The sequence below is a fragment of the Streptopelia decaocto genome (assembly GCF_964273445.1).
Source record: "Streptopelia decaocto genome assembly, chromosome: 15".
Classification (NCBI taxonomy): Eukaryota; Metazoa; Chordata; class Aves; order Columbiformes; family Columbidae; genus Streptopelia; species Streptopelia decaocto.
In genome coordinates this window covers 4,652,062-4,668,040 of record NC_138670.1, presented here as the reverse complement: position 1 = coordinate 4,668,040, position 15,979 = coordinate 4,652,062, and the positions used below count along the sequence as shown (strand labels likewise).

The 15,979-nt window shown below is 42.9% G+C and overlaps 1 protein-coding gene across 7 annotated transcripts in view; it reads left to right on the top strand.

Annotated features, from left to right (window-relative positions):
- The first annotated feature begins 2,351 nt into the window (after nt 1-2,351).
- Nucleotides 2,352-15,979, top strand: part of CLIP1 (CAP-Gly domain containing linker protein 1) — a 63,162-nt gene continuing 49,534 nt past the window's right edge. For all 7 annotated transcript variants that reach the window (XM_082066193.1, XM_082066195.1, XM_082066190.1 and 4 more), the window contains exons 1-3: nt 2,352-2,465; nt 14,284-14,480; nt 14,934-15,502. In XM_082066193.1, the coding sequence (XP_081922319.1) occupies nt 14,387-14,480; nt 14,934-15,502 (663 nt within the window). In that variant the 5' untranslated portion in view covers nt 2,352-2,465; nt 14,284-14,386. The remainder of the gene's footprint in view (nt 2,466-14,283; nt 14,481-14,933; nt 15,503-15,979) is intronic.

Below are 15,979 nucleotides of genomic sequence, written 5' to 3'. Positions count from 1 at the left end.
TTTCTGCTACTTTTAAGCCACCTTCCCATGGCGATAGGTGTGGCATAATAACCTAGATTAGAGCTTACTAAAATGAATGAGTAATAAAATTTGTAATGAGGTGGGTATAGTGTGAGGAGGCATCACTCAAATTTTCCCACAGATTCCTGTTGGCATAGTACTCATGTTTGTTTACAGCTTTTGGAACAGTATTTTAAAATGTTTACGCACATCTAAAAGTATCTAATCTGTTAAAAATATTCAGGGTACCAGGTGCCTGGTGGTATCTTTTAAAAAACGTGAATGTCTAACTTAACATTTTTATAACCTAATTCACAGCGCTTAATCTGTCATGAGAAGAGAAATAGCTGAGATTCTAGGAGATATCTGAAAGATGTGTTAGCTGCTAAGAAGAATTATTTTTACTGCAAAGTCTGTAAGGCAGGATGGCTGGGGAAAAAAGGCACAAAGAGGAGGAACAAGCTCAAATATAATTAAAGTGTTTGAAATGTATTGGTAGTTGCCATGGAACTTCGTAGTGTCTTCATTTTGTATCACGGCTGTATTGCCCCTGGTAAGTAAATGCCACTGGAGATTGCTGCTGTTCCTAAGAATATTTCGTAGAGTCCTAGTTACATTTTGGGGGGTGGGAGGGGTTGAGTCAGAGGTAGGAACTGCTCTCAATTCTTGGAGAAGCGAACAAACAGGATGGATTTAATAACATGGTAATTAATGTGTGACAGTTGAACACTTCCTAAACTTCAGTTAACTATAAGCCACAAAGATTTGACTTGTTTTTTTTTTGCAATGTATATTTAGCTGTCATCCAATGACTGAATAAAAAATTATTTACCCTTTAGAACTCAACACTCTTAATAGGAACAGAACTCTTCTGCTTTGCTTCTCTGTAGGTGAGAATTTGTCTTTTATTGGTATTTACATAAGTGGTAGAATGATTTGCATAGTCCATCCTTTTTAACAGGCTATGGTTTCTCGGTTACCTGTGAAATAAAACACTCAGAATCAAGATGAACAGAAAGCTCAAATCTACGACAGCAGAAAACAAGGACAAAGTTTCACAGCTGTAGCTCTTGAGTCAACAGGTATTTTGGGCAAGTGTTCTGTAAAGTCTGACTGTAGTTTTTACCCTAATTGCAATTGTTGTGTTAGGAATTATTTCCATAGCTAGAGGTTGCAGGATCAATTTTTTGGTTTAAGCAATCATTTGCTAGCTCTGCGCTTCTAAATACAATCAAATATTTAAACCCTTATTCAGTGTAACTTTTACCAAATTTTGCAGGAAGAAGGGTGGCTGTACACGGATCTGAGTGTCTGTTTCACTATCTAATGGACGTGGTAAGATACTCCATTTAACATTTAGGAAGTGAAATTCTAACAAACATTGCTAAATGCTGGTCTAGTTGAAACCTGTTATTTGGGAGACTGCGTCACACCATTTTGTGCTTTACCATGCTGGATTAATGCCAAAGAATGGAGCCAAAATGAAACACAATTTGCAATCAGGCTCCAGCAATGGAACTGCTTTCTCATCACCCTTTTGTTTGAATGGCATCATGCAGAAATTAAATGATCTGTGAGATTGCAAACTGAGGTTTGCTTTGTGATGAATTCAGCAGTTATGGGCCAGCTCTGGCTGGGCTCTGTTGCCTATTTATAAAAGGTAAAGAAGTGAAGCAGAGCCGTTTGAGTCAGCCTTGAAAACTGGTATTAAATTGTGGATGATGGCATTGGAGCTACTGCTACAGCTGTTTAAACTTCAGCAATGGGATAACGCCAAGTTCCAATATGTTGCTTCACAAACACAATGAAAAATAAAATACTTAGTACTTCAGAGCAAGCAAAGGCATGATACGTTTCTGGGCATCAGGACAAAAGGAAAATGGAGAAAAGAAGCCACAGTGAAGTTATGCACTGAGAGCTCTGTGCCTCACACCGCCTCTCCTCCCCCTCCCTGCTGCCGCAGCGCCTTCCCCAGGGGCTCGGTGCTCGGGCCCTCTCCCCTCTGTGGAGACCGGGACGAGCCTCCGCACCGGCCCAGGGCCGCTCCCCACCGGCCGCCGGGACGGGCGGCTGCCCCGGGGCCTGCCCTCCCCGCCCGCCCGGGACAGACCGAAATGCCGCTGCTTCCCCCTCAGCCCCGCGGTGGCGGGGACCCGGGGCTGCCCCGGGGCGAACAAAGCCGGGGGAGACAAAGGGAAAGGAGGCGAGGAGGGGGCGCGGGCAGAACGCGGGGGAGCGGAGCGAGGCAGGGGCGCGGAGGAGGCGCGGTTCCCGCTGCTGCAGTCTCCGCCTCGCGGTGCCGCGGGCCCGGCCGGGCGCAGACGTTAATCCGCCCGCTCCGCCCCCTGCGAGCCGGGGAGGCGCCGCCGCCGCTGCAGAGGGGAAGGAGGCGGCGGCGGCAGGAGCTGCGCCCGGCGCTCGGGGCGGCCGGGGAAGGCGGCGGCGCGGAGCCGAAGGCGGCAAGGGTGAGGCCGCCGTTGGGCCGCGCGGGGAGGGCGGCGGCGCTGCCGGGCTCGCGGCGGAGCTGTCTGAGGGCGGGGGGAGCCGCCGGCTGCCTCCCGCCTTGGGGCCTCCGCTTCCCGTCCGGGCGCTTCAGCGGCCGGCGGACTCGGGGCGGAGGCGGCGGGCGGTGAGGAAGCGAGGCGGCGCGGCCGGCGGTGAGGCGCTGAGGGGACGGGGGGCGGCCGTGACTGGAAGTGCCGGAGCACCTCACGCTGAGGCACTCGTGTGGGTTGCGGGACCCTGTGCGGGTCCCTGAGCGGGGCGTAGCGCGGCGGGCAGCCCCGAGGGGCGATGCTGGGCTGGGTGTGGCGAGGCCCCGGGAGCCGGGCGGGCGGGCACCCCGGGGAGCTGTTGGCCTCCGCCACACGTGCCTGCGCCGCTGCCGGGGCCGCGGTGACAGCAGCCGGTTTGGCTGGTTCCCGAGCCGTGTGCTCGGGCTTTACCGGGTCGTTCCGCTCTTGCGGGGCCCCCTCTCCCGCCGTGCCCGCGGTGGGACAGCGCTGACCGCCCGCCGTGTCCCGGGGCAGCCGCGCTCGGTGAACTCTGAGGCGGCGGGTGCAGTGTCCCGGGTGGGCCGGGGCCTCCCCGGCCTCGTCTGTCACCGCGCAGGTTCCTGGGGTGTCCTCGTGGTTCGTGAGGAGCAGGTGGGGACATGAGGGTCTCGAATAGAGCTGCTCGAGCCTCACCCTTGAATGTAGCATTGTGCTTATTGGTGGCTTGAGTGGGTGACTTTGCGGGGAAGGTGTCTGAGTAAATACTGACCTGCAGTTCACAGCATCTTGCAGTTATATGTCAATATTTCACCCATTAATGATTTGACTTATAATTTACCATGGCATTGTCTAGTTTTATGTCTACTCCCTACACCTGTGTTGTTTTCAGAGCTACCAATTTGCAGGTGAGCTGCCCTTCTATCACCCCCCAGTTCTGGGTGGCTCTGCCAGAGTTTGCTGCCATGTTTACAGCCCAGGTTTGAGCTGTGGGATCCAAAGGCGATGCTGTAAGGCCCCTCCTGCTTCCCGCTAGATCCCTACTGCTGCTACCTAAGGCCATTCAGGGTTCTCCTTTCTGTGCCTCAGCTATCATGGGGCACAAGGTAATTGTTGCTGTTACTCACATGTTAATGTGGCTTCTGCTGCATTAAAGTCAGGCATTAATTTTTCCTTTCATTGTAGCATCTTTGTGGATATGTTTTAAATAATTAAAATGTAAAAACTAACAAAAGCCAACACCACAAATAAAAAATTCCAAAACACAGTATGAGGAAGAAGATGTAGTCCGTGACTGTATGCGTTTGTGATTAAAAATATGACCATGAAATTAAGACTCTCTCCTCCCTGCCCCTTCACTCACTCACCCCGTGTGCTATACGGGTTGGGTTTTATGGAAGTTCACAGGTTGCTTTGAGATGTTTGTGCAGGAAGATTGTAAAACATGTGATATCTGTATTAATATGTAGGAAGAAGAAAGGAGGTACAAAAGAGGAAATGCCTTCATGCCTGCTGCTTTGTGAAGAATTTTATTTAAAGAACAGAAATATGCATATAATTCTGTGACTAGTGATGTCAGAGAGTGATTTTTCTTCAGTGTGTATCTGTTTGCACCTGCTGCAGCATGTAACAAGATACCAAATGAGATACTGTGGAGGAAAAGTAAATAACTTTCTTGTTGGCCCAACAGCAACATATCTTAGTCTTAAGGAATGTTCAGGGACAAAACTTCTTAATTTACATTCTGAATGGAAAATGACTGGAAAATGTGCAGAGGATTATTAGTTCTTGGTTTAAAATAATGAGATTTTAAGGTGCTTTTCCTGTCCAGTCCTTCCACGTGCTTCAAGGTTTTCTGTCTGTGCTGAAGCGCACTGAAGCTTTGTGTGTATTGAAGGGAGAGGGATGTGTCGGCTGGAGCAGAAAAGCTCAGAAATGTGACCTCAAATGTCAGTATCTTTATGGGTCAAGAGGGAGATTTTATTTGGAAAAAAAAAAAAAAAAAGTTTAATATAATTTGTATGGTTTCCTTTAAAGAGAAGATATTGACTTTCTAGTGAGGGGCAGAAAACCAGCTGTCTTGTATCCTTATCACAGATGTGTACTGTAGGAAATAAAAACGCTCTTTCCTCCTGTGATTATACTGTAGGAAGGAGCAGTGCTGATTGCTGTGACTTTCTAGAGCTTCCGTAGGTTTCCTGTCTGAGCTATAGGCTGTAAATGTTTATCATCTTCTGTATGTGAGTATCCAGGACAGCTTTTATTTACTTAGCTTGGACAGATTGGGTAATTCCTTTAGTGTTCCTCCCTTTATCCTTTTAGCCCTGTTAAAGTTTTTCTTGGGAGTGACTGAGAATATTTCAGAATAGGTCTTCCTTCAAAAGAAAATGAGCGATCTGTCTTGCCAATATGATTTTTCAAAACTACTTTTCTTTCTCTCTCTAAAACGTTCAGGTCAAATGTTAGCTCTGTATGTTGAATGCAAGTTTTCTAATGTTTGAACATGATGACCGTGAATGAATGCAGCTCTTGTTTAATCTTTTGGCATTCCTTGGAGACTACTGGCTCTGCTGGCACGTCTAAAAAGTAACGTACTGGAATCCTTATTGGACTGGCATGTTTAGAAATGCCTCAGATGGATGGTGTTTTGTTATTTAATGAAAGGCAATTATATACTGCATTAGCTGTAATCTCAGCTGCCCTCAGCTAGATGCCAGTTTCTGCTGGAGCAAACATTTCGTTCTTCTTGACCAGCAGAACTGAAGCCAGCTCTGTCAGCAGCATGGTCCCCGTGATTTCAGACATTTAACAATATGTCTGGGCTTGTCCAGGTGTCTGTCCTCTACACACATTTATTTTTGTAGAGTGATGTTGCATTCACATGAATTATAGTGGTACAACTGACCCTTAGAAACACACACAAATCCGGTGTCTTCTCCTGGCCTCTGAAAGGCTGGAAGGGTTATAGAAGATGGATCTAAGAAGACTCAGCAAGTTTCTACCTTAGCACCAGCCAGACTGTTTTTCACCTGGAACATCTCATTAATTATTTGTACCAACTCAGATGGAAGATGCTTGGGTGGATAGTACTGTGTATTCTTTTAATTCCCAAGATGTCTTCACTCCACTGTTTCAAGGAGTAGTCAACCACCGTTAAAAGCTGTTCAGTTTTCCTGGTCTTTATAATCATACTGTTTGTATTTTTAGCTTATTTTGAGGGGAATTTGCAAGGCAAATAGAAAAACCTCTCTATTTGATAGAGTTAACTTGTCTGACATTCTTGTTCTGCCTTTCTGCTTGGTGGTGGCATCCGCTCAATCACGGTGATATTTATCTAAGTTCTGTATTTGTATTTCTACTTTATCATATGCCAGCCGTATAGCAGTCATGGTGCTAATTTAAAAGGCTAAGAACATGGAGAGCTAAAAAGGGATTGCTGACTTGATGTTTTCAAAGAGTGTGAAACAGTTACAGTTTCACCCAAGTCTATCAGAATTAAATTCTTACTATAAAAAGCAGCATCTTTGTTTCGGCTCTTTCAGTTGTAATTGTATTAGGGACAAGCTCTGTGTCTTTGCTTATATGCATTTGGGTTTGAGGCTGACAGGAGATTATATTTTTGTTCTCAAACTTTCATTTAAACTTTAGATCCCAAATAACTTAAACTTTATGTTCTGCTGTTCCAAAATCATAATTGTTATTGTGGACTGAATGCACTTACTGAGATGGTTAAAGTGTATTTTCATCAGAAAAAGTGAGTGTGGACAGTCAAATAACTCTTCTTATTATTTAAATTGAAGCTTTTGGGAAAGACAAGAATTTCTTTGGAAAAATCTAGGAAAAGTAGTAAGTATTGACAGTGGGCCTACCAGAAGACGTGGCAATTATTTACTTTCGCAGGTGAAAACTTTTTCTGCTTCTCAATCCTTGACTCATTCTGTAGAGAATGATGTGTGCTTAGGAGGATCATGTGCTTTCTGATCTTTTAATAGACTATAGCAGTGACATTTTTATAATGCATGTGTACGGTGGCAACTTGAAGTGTTAGAGTTTGCATAATAATTTGTTATTTTTTTTTAAGCTTTTTAACAGCTATCAGCTCTTCCGTATTAATTAAAGATGGGAATCTTTTTAAAAAATTGGACAGACTGTTACAGAATGGTAAAATGAGGTGACTTGAAATATCCTTGATGCAGAGTTAAAATCCCGAAGCAGAGCAGAAGCTTTAATGCATTATCTTTCTTATAGCATTGAGGTAATATCTGACTGATGGTTTGAGGTCCTAAGCCTCTTATGATCTTTGATCTGATTCATCTTGTTCTTAGTACTGTTTCTAAGTTATAGGAATTTACCCTGCCTTTTCCCTTTCCCAAGCATATGCCGGGAGAATCCTGTTTATCCAGTTTGCAGTGAATATCCTGCGCTTTCCAAGGTAGAAAACCAGCCATGTATCTTATTTACCAACTTAGCAGTATCACTAAAACCCTCTAACTTTCAGTGGATTAGCATCTCATAATGGTTGCATTCCTAACTGCATTATATTCAAGTTTTGTATTATCTCCAAACATATTGATAACTGTGCTGCTACCAAGTCTATTAATGGTAATACTTTGATTTTTCCACTTTGCTTCAGAAATTAGTTTGTCTGATCTAAAGTCAATGGGAGAAACTCAAGACTATTTGAACACAAGTCTCCTTCCTACCAGTCATCTTACTTCTGTGAAATGTGTAAGAATATAATACTTGTTTCTAGAAATCTCCTGCATTTTGTTTTATTTAGTTGAGATTACTCAGCAGGTTCAAAATCAAAGGAGAAATACAGATTCATATGCAGGACTGACTGCCATAAAAGCCCTGATGTTGAAAGTTTATCGAAGTGTCTTTGATCCTGAACATGCTACAGTTCAAGTCATCTCCATGTTATCGAAATACAGAGTCTACTGTCTCTGTCAGTTAAGAAATAACTCTAAAGTTGCTGGTTGAGCTCTAGATTAGCTGTGTCTTTAATGAGGGACAGCACTGTGGGGCGTTTGGATTGATTCCTAAACCATAAATCTTGCTTTTCCCCAGTCCATCTATGTGTACAAGAAAGCAGGAGTATGTCCTGAGCTCTTAAGGAAACAGAGATTCACTCTTTGAAGTGAGAGAAACCCAGCAGCTATTTATGGGCACGTCCTTATCCTGCGAGTGATGGTGCTTGATGGGGGGATGAGTGATGACAAGATGTAGTGTTTGTGTTACAGTGTTGGGACTGCTTTGAATATCCTCTGGGTATCTTTGTTTCTCTGAACATACTAGTTGCTACAAACTAAGTAGTGTTTATCTAAACAAATGTGTTCTAAAATAGAGTTGGAAGATTTTTCAGGATCTGCGCTAGTGATCGTATAGATATGATTCAGTGTGAGCAATTGGTCAGCTGCTCTCCGGTTCAGGTTCTATGCATCAAGTGAGTGACACTGTCAGAAGAGCTGTGTCATACCCGTGGGGACACTGCCCGCCCATCCCTCCCTGTCCACCTGGTCCAGAATTGTTTCACTAAGGATGTTGGTTGGTATGTCCCAGTCTGGTCAGTTTGTGGACCTGCTGTGGATGAATTAATCTCATTTCTGTTTGAACCTTCCAGAAGTTGGTCGCTGTGATCTGGCACATTCTCGCACAGAGAAAACTACTCTTAAAAAGGTAGCAAGAGGTATTTGCAAAGGCATATATTTTGTTCAAAGCTGTAATGTGGTTGTATTTTTAAACTGTGTGAAAGAGTTATTTTAAGCACTTTTGGAAATACATACACTCACTTTTTACAGAAATGTAATACCAGCCCAGGAGACCATAAATACAACTTCTAGAGCTGTAGTAAGAATTAGATCTGGATCATACAGAAGATGCTTACACATCTTAAAGTTTTAAGACTGCAATAATTTTAGGAGGTGTAAGCATTTGTAACTGTGCAGAGTCTGAGCTCTTAGAGTAACTCATGGACCAGTGGAGAAAACTTTCCAGGTTCAAAATTCCAAGTTATTTTCTATAAACCATTGCCAGGATATTTGAGGAATGATTCATGAGCTTCTAGAAAGCTTGGCAGTAGTGGTAGGAACATAAAGAGTATGAAACATATTTAAGAAATGCTGTCCAGGCTGTTGTTTCGTAGTGTTTCATGTGGTGAGTTTGTTTTTCTCTCAGGAAAGTGAAGTTACTGGATTGTGGTGGCCTTTGAAATATGTTTTCCATATCTCATTTCTACAGAAGGGATTTTCTGACTTGTTTTGGACATGTTACATTTTCTTCACGGTAGGGTCAGAATTTGTTTTCTTGATAGCTACTAGTTGTCTACAACAGGGATTGTATGTGATCTCTGGTTACAGGAGATTTCCAGCAGTTTTTTTATTCTACACAATCCTTTTAGAATATTTACTCTGTATCTGTTAGTCTTTATGTTTATATGTATTTTGCAAAACATTGGTGTGCTTAGCAGAATAAACAAATGGAAGTGATCTCTTTTTTAAGCTTAGAAATGTGCTGGCATAGAAAGGCATTTTCCAACAATATTTAGACTCTTAAAGGTGTTAAAATATTAATAATAAACTTCATTTAATTTGAAATGTTTTGAAGAGCTTGTGCATGAGCCATAGCAGATGATCATCAATTAAAATAATGGTTTCACTTTATTATACAACTAAACCATGCGAGCAGCGTTCCAGCCTCCCAGTGCGCAGAACCCGCCCGTGTGTCTGTGCACAGAGGACCGAGATGATGCTGTCTGGTGTGAGTCCATTCACACATTGTGCTGCTCTGTTCTCGAATGTCCTCTTTGTTCCCCTACTAAATGGACAGACAACTTGCTTTTCTCCATGGAAACACTGCATCTGTTCCATGAGACTGAGTTAGTGATGGCAGCAAATGTTTCTTCTTTAAATTTTCAAGTAATCGTTTCAAATGTTTTATCAGATTAAAGATTTTACTTTTAATATTGGCACTACCTGTCCCAAGGAAGGAGAGTGTGATGGTGGCAGCGTGATTGTCAGATACAAACTGAGCTTAAAAAAACTATTGGTACTATTATATTCTTGTCATGGCTATAGGGCTTTTAAATGGAGTGAACTGAGGCTTTAATGTTTTTGCCTCTTTTCCTATTTAATTGTGGTTTAGTTCTTTTTGGAGTAAGGCATTTGACACAGTCTCCCACAGCATCCTCCAGCTAAACTGAGGGAGTGCGGTGTGGATAACCAGGTGGTGAGGTGGACTGTGAGCTGGCTGAAGGGAAGAAGCCAGAGAGTCGTGGTCAGTGGGGTGGAGTCCAGTTGAGGCCTGGATCTAGTGCAGTGCCTCAGGGGTCAGTGCTGGGGCCGGTATTATTCAATATATTCATCAATGATTTGGACAAGGGAATAGAGTGACTGTCAGCAAGTTTGCTGATGACACCAAGCTGGGAGGAGTGGCTGACACACCAGAAGGCTGTGCTGCCATCAGAGACCTGGACAGGCTGGAGAGTTGGGCAGGGAAAAATCTAATGAAATATAAAAAGGGCAAGTGTAGAGTCTTGTATCTGGGCAGGAACAACCCCAGGTTCCTGTATAAGTTGGGAATGACCTATTAGAGAGCAGTGTAGGGGAAAGGGACCTGGGGGTCCTGGTGAACAGCAGGATGACCTTGAGCCAGCACTGGGCCCTTGTGGCCAGGAAGGCCAATGATACCTGGGGTGGATTAGAAGGGGGGGTGGTTAGTAGGTCAAGAGAGGTTCTCTTGCCTGTCTACTCTGCCCTGGTGAGACCACACCTGGAATATTGTGTCCAGTGCTGGCCCCTCAGTTCCAGCAGGACAGGGAACTGCTGGAGAGAGTCCAGCGCAGGGCAACAAAGATGCTGAAGGGAGTGGAGCATCTCCCGTGTGAGGAAAGGCTGAGGGAGCTGGGGCTCTTGAGCTGGAGAAGAGGAGACTGAGGGGTGACCTCATTAATGTTTACAGATATATAAAGGGTGAGTGTCAGGAGGATGGAGCCAGGCTCTTCTCGGTGACAACCAATGAGAGGACAAGGGGTAATGGGTTCAAACTGGAACACAAAAGGTTCCACTTAAATTTGAGAAGAAACTTCTTCTCGGTGAGGGTGACAGACACTGGCCCAGGCTGCCCAGGGAGGTTGTGGAGTCTCCTACTCTGGAGACATTCCAACCCGCCTGGACGCCTTCCTGTGTAACCTCATCTGGGTGTTCCTGCTCCATGGGGGGATTGCACTGGATGAGCTTTCGAGGTCCCTTCCAATCCCCAATATTCTGTGATTCTGTACTAGTTGTTGAAAATACAGCCTTCAAAGAAACAGTGGTGGACATCTGTTTTTATTATAGGAATTCCTTTTCTAACAGTTGGAAAATATTCTGCTTTTTTAGTTCAGGGTTATGTGGTTAAATTTTATTTCTTTATTTGAAATCTCAACTTGCCAACAGAATTCATATCTATTATCAGACTAATATGATTTATTTTCTCAAACCAATGGTTCTCAACTGGTTGCTTATGGATCACTTTGATCCATGCACTACTTCAAGGTCCGAAAAGGTAAATAAGAAAAATAAGGTTATTACTGATCAACTAAAAGGGCCAGTGCAGGGATTCTTATGTGTGTTTGAAATTTTTTAGTAGTCAGCACACATACACAAATTGCAATTTATTCGAGAATGTACCACATTTTCATATGGCACGAAATTATATATTTGCCAGTAATGGCACAAGTGTAAAGCTTGTGTTTAAAATCTGTTTTTTATGGGAACTTGTGGTTTTTTGAACACTGAAGCAATATAATCAGCCTCTTTCTGGGCATTTCCTTAGGTTTCTCTTAGATCTTTTAAGAAACTTACAGTTAATGTCATTGCCTATTGGTTATAAAGATTCTTTTTCAGAAGAGCTGAGGCAGATGCAAGGAAGGAAAGAGAACAAATTGCGACAAGTGGCTGGCTGCGCTCTCGCAGGAGAACTCAAATGAGCTAATTGACATCTGGAGCCTGTTAGGAAATGCTGGAGTATGCGATGCTTAAAATCACTTGATGCAAATTTACATGCATTCAGTGTTATATGAATTATATTAGGAAATGCTACCATTTCAAAGACTGAAAGTTGCATTTTCACTGTTCCAATAAGGCAATAATTTACTGAAATGTGTTGCTTATATTCAAGCAGTTTTTTGAATCAAGCTACAGTTTCAGTAACTCTGAAACCAGGGCACAGGGATTGTGTTACTTGTGGCCTAGCTGAACGCCTGTGTATTGAGAAAAGCAAATGACACAGCAAATATATAACCCGTGACTGTGGAGAGCAAGATTAAAATGTGAATGAGTACCCTGAGCCAAGAGATGCAATATTAGAACATTCTAACTCGCTGATGAGCAGAGGTTTGTTAAACATCTACTAATAAATAATTATTTGAAACTGGCAAAATGTAATTTGGGGGGGTAATTTAGTGTTTGTTTTCTTTTCATATACCTATCTGCACAATATAGATGGTGACTACCTGTGTGGTGCTGAAATGCTCTTTGGGGGCAAAAAAAGAGGTAATACATGGAAAGGAGTAGTGGTTTTAGGAGGCAGCCTTTCTTAAGCCTTTGTCCCTGGTGAGGTTGTTGAATTTCAGTGAATTTGGTGTTCGGCACTGGCAGAGAACGCTGTGAACTAAAAAGTGCTGATCTTGATACTTTTCACATTTCTGTATTTGTACCAAATCCTTCTTCATTGTGTACAGTTTTTCCATTCCGCGGATTCTGGTGGGTTGAGGACAGTAATGGAGGCGTGTGTGGAGATGGTGGTGTTGGCAGGAGTAGGGCCTGCGGTGTGATGGAGAACAGGGACGTAGCACATCTGTAAGAGAAGAGGAAGGCTTTTCAAATCCTTGGCATGTCAGAGTGAAGTGCAGTCTTAGAAGGTTTCTAAAACAAAATATGAAGAAATACAATGCACTTGGATTTAGCAAGGAGGGCAGGTATGTAGTAGGAGGGGGGAAAAAGTCAGTGTTCCCGCTGTCTCCAAAGTGACGTTTTATGTGATCCTCTAGTTGTTCTGCTGTACAACTCTATGCCTCTCAGTTCTTCAGAGCTTTGTCATATTTCATGCCTATCGTTCTGCTTTGATTTTAGAGAGTGAACTCCACTTTCATGTTCATGAACATGAAAGCTCTCACTTAAAAGTTAATAGTAAACTGGCATACATCTTGCAAAAACAATGGGGAAATTTTTCTCTTCAGTAGTCATAACTCTGCAGATGGGTGGGTGACATACTTCTGGCAAGGCTAGAAAAAATGTTCAGCGATCTTCACAGCACTACTTCAGAGTTTTCATGGAGCATAACTTAAATTGTAGACAAACACCATCCAGGTAAGGTGGTAATTAATGCTTTTTAAAGTATAGACTTCTTGCAGACTTCTTAGAAAATGGCTTGAATTTGGCATGGCTGAGCTTGGAACAGCAGAAGGAATGTTTCACTTTGTTATTCAGGTTCACAGAGCAGTGTGCCTGATACTTTCTGTTTCACAGTGAATTGATTTTTAGGAACACTAATGTACTGGCTATTAATAATACATGAGGGGTGAGATTTCTACTGGTAGGTAAAGGACACGGCTGGCTTGTCTATTTAGTCTTCCTTCCCATATCACGTCAGCGTTTTGCCTTTAAACATCCTGTACACCCGGTACCAGGGCACTGCTGGGAACGGGTCTGGGCCGTCTCCGATCGGCTTTCTGCCTCTGTGTGTACTGACTGGTGCCAAAATGCTGAGTAAATGGCCTTACAGTTCTTGTTTGTCATGTTCTGAGCAAACAGTTGAGCAAACAGTCTATTGCTACATGTCTGTGTTTCCTTTTTTTTGTTTTTTTCAGGTGTTTGTTTAGATGCATACTTTTTTTCTTTTTAAGCAGGCATAGCTGTTCTGTCAGTGCTTTTACATACAAAGCTTAGCAAATATCCAAACTTTTGAATATGGTGGGGAGACCGGTCAGCTTACAGTTTGGCCTTGTATTCACATTACAGAAAAAAAAATCATTATAGATGAAAGAGCCTTTCTAAAGCTTTTGTAATCAGAAGGAAGATGCCTTTTGTGGCAAAACCCTGATGACATAGTTCCCTGAAAAGCTTCGAGCTGGCTTCCAAGGCAGAGCTGCGCTCCATCCTAGCAACGTGGGAAGGTTCCCTCCTCCTCCTGGCCCAGGAGCGAAGCCGAGCGCTGTGCCGGGGGCTGCCAGCCAACCCATCTTGTGATCCAGAGGGTCACAGACAGCTGAGGTGGATGTTTGCTTTCTGAGCGTCATCATCTAACTCTGTCAATCAGTCTTCATTTTTCAGTTCCAGTCTCTCTTAAAAACTGTATTGCTTTTATGCTGAAATTCCCAGTTCTCTTGATTTCTCTTGCAGTTCATTCTCTAATCTCAAGTTGGTTTTGCTGGGATATTACAACACTTGAAAAATGTGACTGAAAACAGCATGGTGCGCAGGGTGGTTATATCTGTGTGTAATGTTAGTAATGCTGTTAAGGGCTTTGTTTTTCTTTCTTAAAATAGCCTTTTAGTTTAAAGCTCAGGATGCGTACAGCAGCATTCAGCAAAGTGAGTTATTTTGATGCTTTAGGTTCAGACGTGGTGTCTTTTGATAGGAAATGGCCTTCAAAAGACCGAGGGTTGGAAATGCTGTCCCGCAAAATGCTTCTGGTTGTTACTGTAAAGAGTCTATCATGCATTTCATATACAGACTATGTGTATATGTAAAAATTTCTGCAGGAGTTAAAATACTGATTTTTGTTTCATGTCTAATATTTTTACATGCAGGTTTATTCCAGAGCTGGAAAAACTCCAATAATATATTTTATTCATGTGCGGAAAAAGATAGTTGGCTACAGACAAAGAGGATTACCACCAGTATTGCAAAAAGATGAGTATGTTAAAACCAAGTGGACTTAAGGCTCCTTCAAAGACCATCAAGCATGGGAGTACATTGCTGAAAACTCCTGGATCTGTTGCAGCTGGTAAGGCATCTTTAAATAACTTTTCTCTTATTCATCCTGTAACAAAAAGTACCCTGAAAGCTCTGAGTACACACTATTTTTTCTGTTACACCAAGGTATTTTTGCTAGTATTTCTAACAAAAATTATGTGTACTGCATGAAAAAAATTCAGAGTTACTAGTTAGGTGTGATCAAGCAGTTTTCCTTGGAAAAAACTTGTCATGATAAAAATGATTGGGTAGTTGTTGAGGTAAGACTTGTAATCTTTACAAGGATTTTACCAAAACCCACATTAAATTCATTCAGTATCTCTGTCCTTAGATTTTGAATTATTGTATTCCAGAGATTACAGTGTTTTGAAAAGTAAGAAAATCTGAAATCATGCTTTTCCAAATGCTTGCTGCAATGAAGCTACGTAACGATGCTCTCTGGGATATTATAGTGTATTTGCTTTCTCATTGTGCTTGATTCCAGCTCCAGCAGAAAAAGCCGCTTCCAGTGAAAAGGCCTCAAGCGCAACCGCTGCAGATGCACATGAAGAGTTTGTGGATGATTTCAGAGTTGGGGAGCGTGTTTGGGTCAATGGAAATAAACCTGGCTTTATTCAGTTCCTTGGTGAAACCCAGTTTGCTCCAGGGCAGTGGGCAGGGATTGTTCTAGATGAACCCATTGGTAAGAATGATGGCTGTGTGGCTGGAATTCGCTATTTCCAGTGTGAACCCTTGAGGGGCATATTTACAAGACCATCAAAATTGACAAGAAAAGTGCTGACAGAAGATGAAGCTAATGGAACACAGACAGCTCACCCTTCTAGAGCTACATCCCCAACTTCCACATCAGCTGCTAGTGTGGTGTCTTCAGCCGCTGCCGCGCTTCCCCCTTCGGGAATTCCACAGAAAACTTCACCGCTTGCTGCTAAGGAACATTCAGCTCCTCAGATTAGCAATCTTTCAAAAACTGCAAGTGAATCTATATCAAATCTATCTGAAGCTGGATCACTAAAGAAAGGAGAAAGGGAGCTCAAAATTGGAGATCGAGTTCTGGTAAGATTCCCCTGCTGCCTCTGTCTGCTTTTGATTGATTGATTAATTGTGACTTCTGTTAGTAGTCAAAACTGTTCTACTGTTTCCTTGGGCAAGGTAATGTAAATTTACATTCTAGCTTTCTTTTCATTGGGCGTCTTCTGTAGACAAGCTCTTCCCATGTGGAAACTATAGGAAGGCCCACTGTAGGAAGATCTTTGTATTACCAAGATAAAATAGTTAATCTGGCAGTTTTTAGTCTATTATGTTTTGCCAATGTTTAAAAAAAAAGGTCTTTTAACAACAGCTTATCTTTCCGTAACTTCAAGAACGGCAGTCGTGCTAAATAAAAAATGAGCTTGTGAGATTTCCGTGCAGCTCTTTTGCCCTATTCAAGGCCGTGTCTTTAGAAAGCCAACAGTTCAATAATTGATTGTTCCCCTGAGATGGGCAGCAACACAAGTAGTCACATAATGCCACTGATCACCCAGGAATTAC